The sequence below is a fragment of the Austrofundulus limnaeus genome, unplaced genomic scaffold (genome assembly GCF_001266775.1).
Source record: "Austrofundulus limnaeus strain Quisiro unplaced genomic scaffold, Austrofundulus_limnaeus-1.0 Scaffold70, whole genome shotgun sequence".
Classification (NCBI taxonomy): Eukaryota; Metazoa; Chordata; class Actinopteri; order Cyprinodontiformes; family Rivulidae; genus Austrofundulus; species Austrofundulus limnaeus.
The window spans coordinates 2,149,888-2,151,384 of NW_013952472.1; the positions used below are offsets into that span (position 1 = coordinate 2,149,888).

At 40.0% G+C, this 1,497-nt stretch overlaps 1 protein-coding gene across 3 annotated transcripts in view; it reads right to left on the bottom strand.

The window, feature by feature from the left end:
• The window catches only part of pitpnm2 (phosphatidylinositol transfer protein, membrane-associated 2), a gene marked incomplete at its 5' end in the record, with an annotated part of 25,634 nt that overhangs the window by 15,366 nt on the left and 8,771 nt on the right, over positions 1 to 1,497 (bottom strand). For all 3 annotated transcript variants that reach the window (XM_014010601.1, XM_014010602.1, XM_014010600.1), the window contains 1 exon segment: positions 1,154 to 1,249. In XM_014010601.1, the coding sequence (XP_013866055.1) occupies positions 1,154 to 1,249 (96 nt within the window).

Below are 1,497 nucleotides of genomic sequence, written 5' to 3' on the forward strand. Positions count from 1 at the left end.
GTTCGGATATTAAACACTGAAAATAAAATTGAATTATTTTATTTTATAAGAAATTCCTAAATTTCTTTAAATATTTTCAGAAAGTTTTATCTCACTAACATTATTAAAAGATTATTCTGTTGCTAACTGAAGAAATTCCTCCTAAGAGATAATTTAGCCTATTAATTAGTTTGACATAAAGCAACTAATTGCTTTCAAGTGCTTGTTGAAGGTGTTTTATATTATACTTTTGTGTGTAAGATCAGGCTTTATGGGTAAATAAGTATCCTCACATATCATTAAGTCTTTATTCTAACATGTGATGTCAGCTGCTCCCAAACAAAGATAAAGTCAATCTTCTAATAAATATAGAACACAAATTAGATAAAAGCATCTTTTTTTGTATGTTTCTCTGCTTCTGCTTTTATACTATATTAATTTCAAATCTAAAGACCAACATCATTAAAACTAAATGCATATTCATGTTTTATAATAGTTTAATACTATAAATGTCACTGATACAGAAGACTTGTTACCTGTAACCAGTTTTCAGATCAAATGTGAGCTCTCACTTCAGACATCTGAAATAAAATAGTCCTAAACATGAATACTGGAACACGTAATAAATTAGTGGATGTCAGGACAATTCGTTGTAGTAAATCCATTCCAGTGACTCACAAGCAGAAACTTATTAAAGTTGAAAACAGAGGAGATTAATGACTGTAGTGAAGTCAGTGTCAATGTAATAAATGATGCAACATGTTCAGCTTTATTCACATTTCATCATCATGATTTAACGATTTGTCACAGCATCACCACACAATCGCTGGCTGGAAGAGGGGCCGTTTATTTCCTGGACATCGGATGATTAAGAACTGGGTGTGTGTTGTGTGTGTGTTCACATCGTCAGAGCTGACTGTGTTATAGAGTTAATGACTTGTGGGCAAAAGGAGGGGTGATTTCTGAACTTGACTTCAGGATGAAACACCAGGCCTCTCTCTCCTCAGCCAGATCGTCTCTCGGGGGGAAACGTGTTGTTGCACCTAATTCAACTGCAGCCCCGAGGCATGCTGGGTATCTGGGGAAGCGTAAGAACTGACCTGTGGTTTGAGAGAGGCACGCGGACTAACTGAAAAGGGGCGCGCCTTTCGCTCAAACCGGGAGAGGTGCTTACCGTGAGCGTCGAAAAACTCCTCGTCCGAGCTGTCCTCCGAGTCCCGCGCTATGCTCTGCATCCTCCACTCCGAGATGCTGTGACGTGACGGGCTCACTGTGAAACACACGCTTGCGGTTATTTGTGCACATTTATTGGCGCCTCTCCATGTTTGAACACACAATGAGGCTTCGACAAAGAAATGTCCTGCACACACCCCCATCTCACGCACAAACCCGGTGTTATATAAACATGCAACAGTCTCTCTCTCGCAGATGGACTGCTTGGTGGTCTGGGGTGGTGTGTGTGTGTGTGTGTGTGTGTGTGTGTGTGTGTGTGTGTGTGTGTGTGTGTGTGTGTGTGTG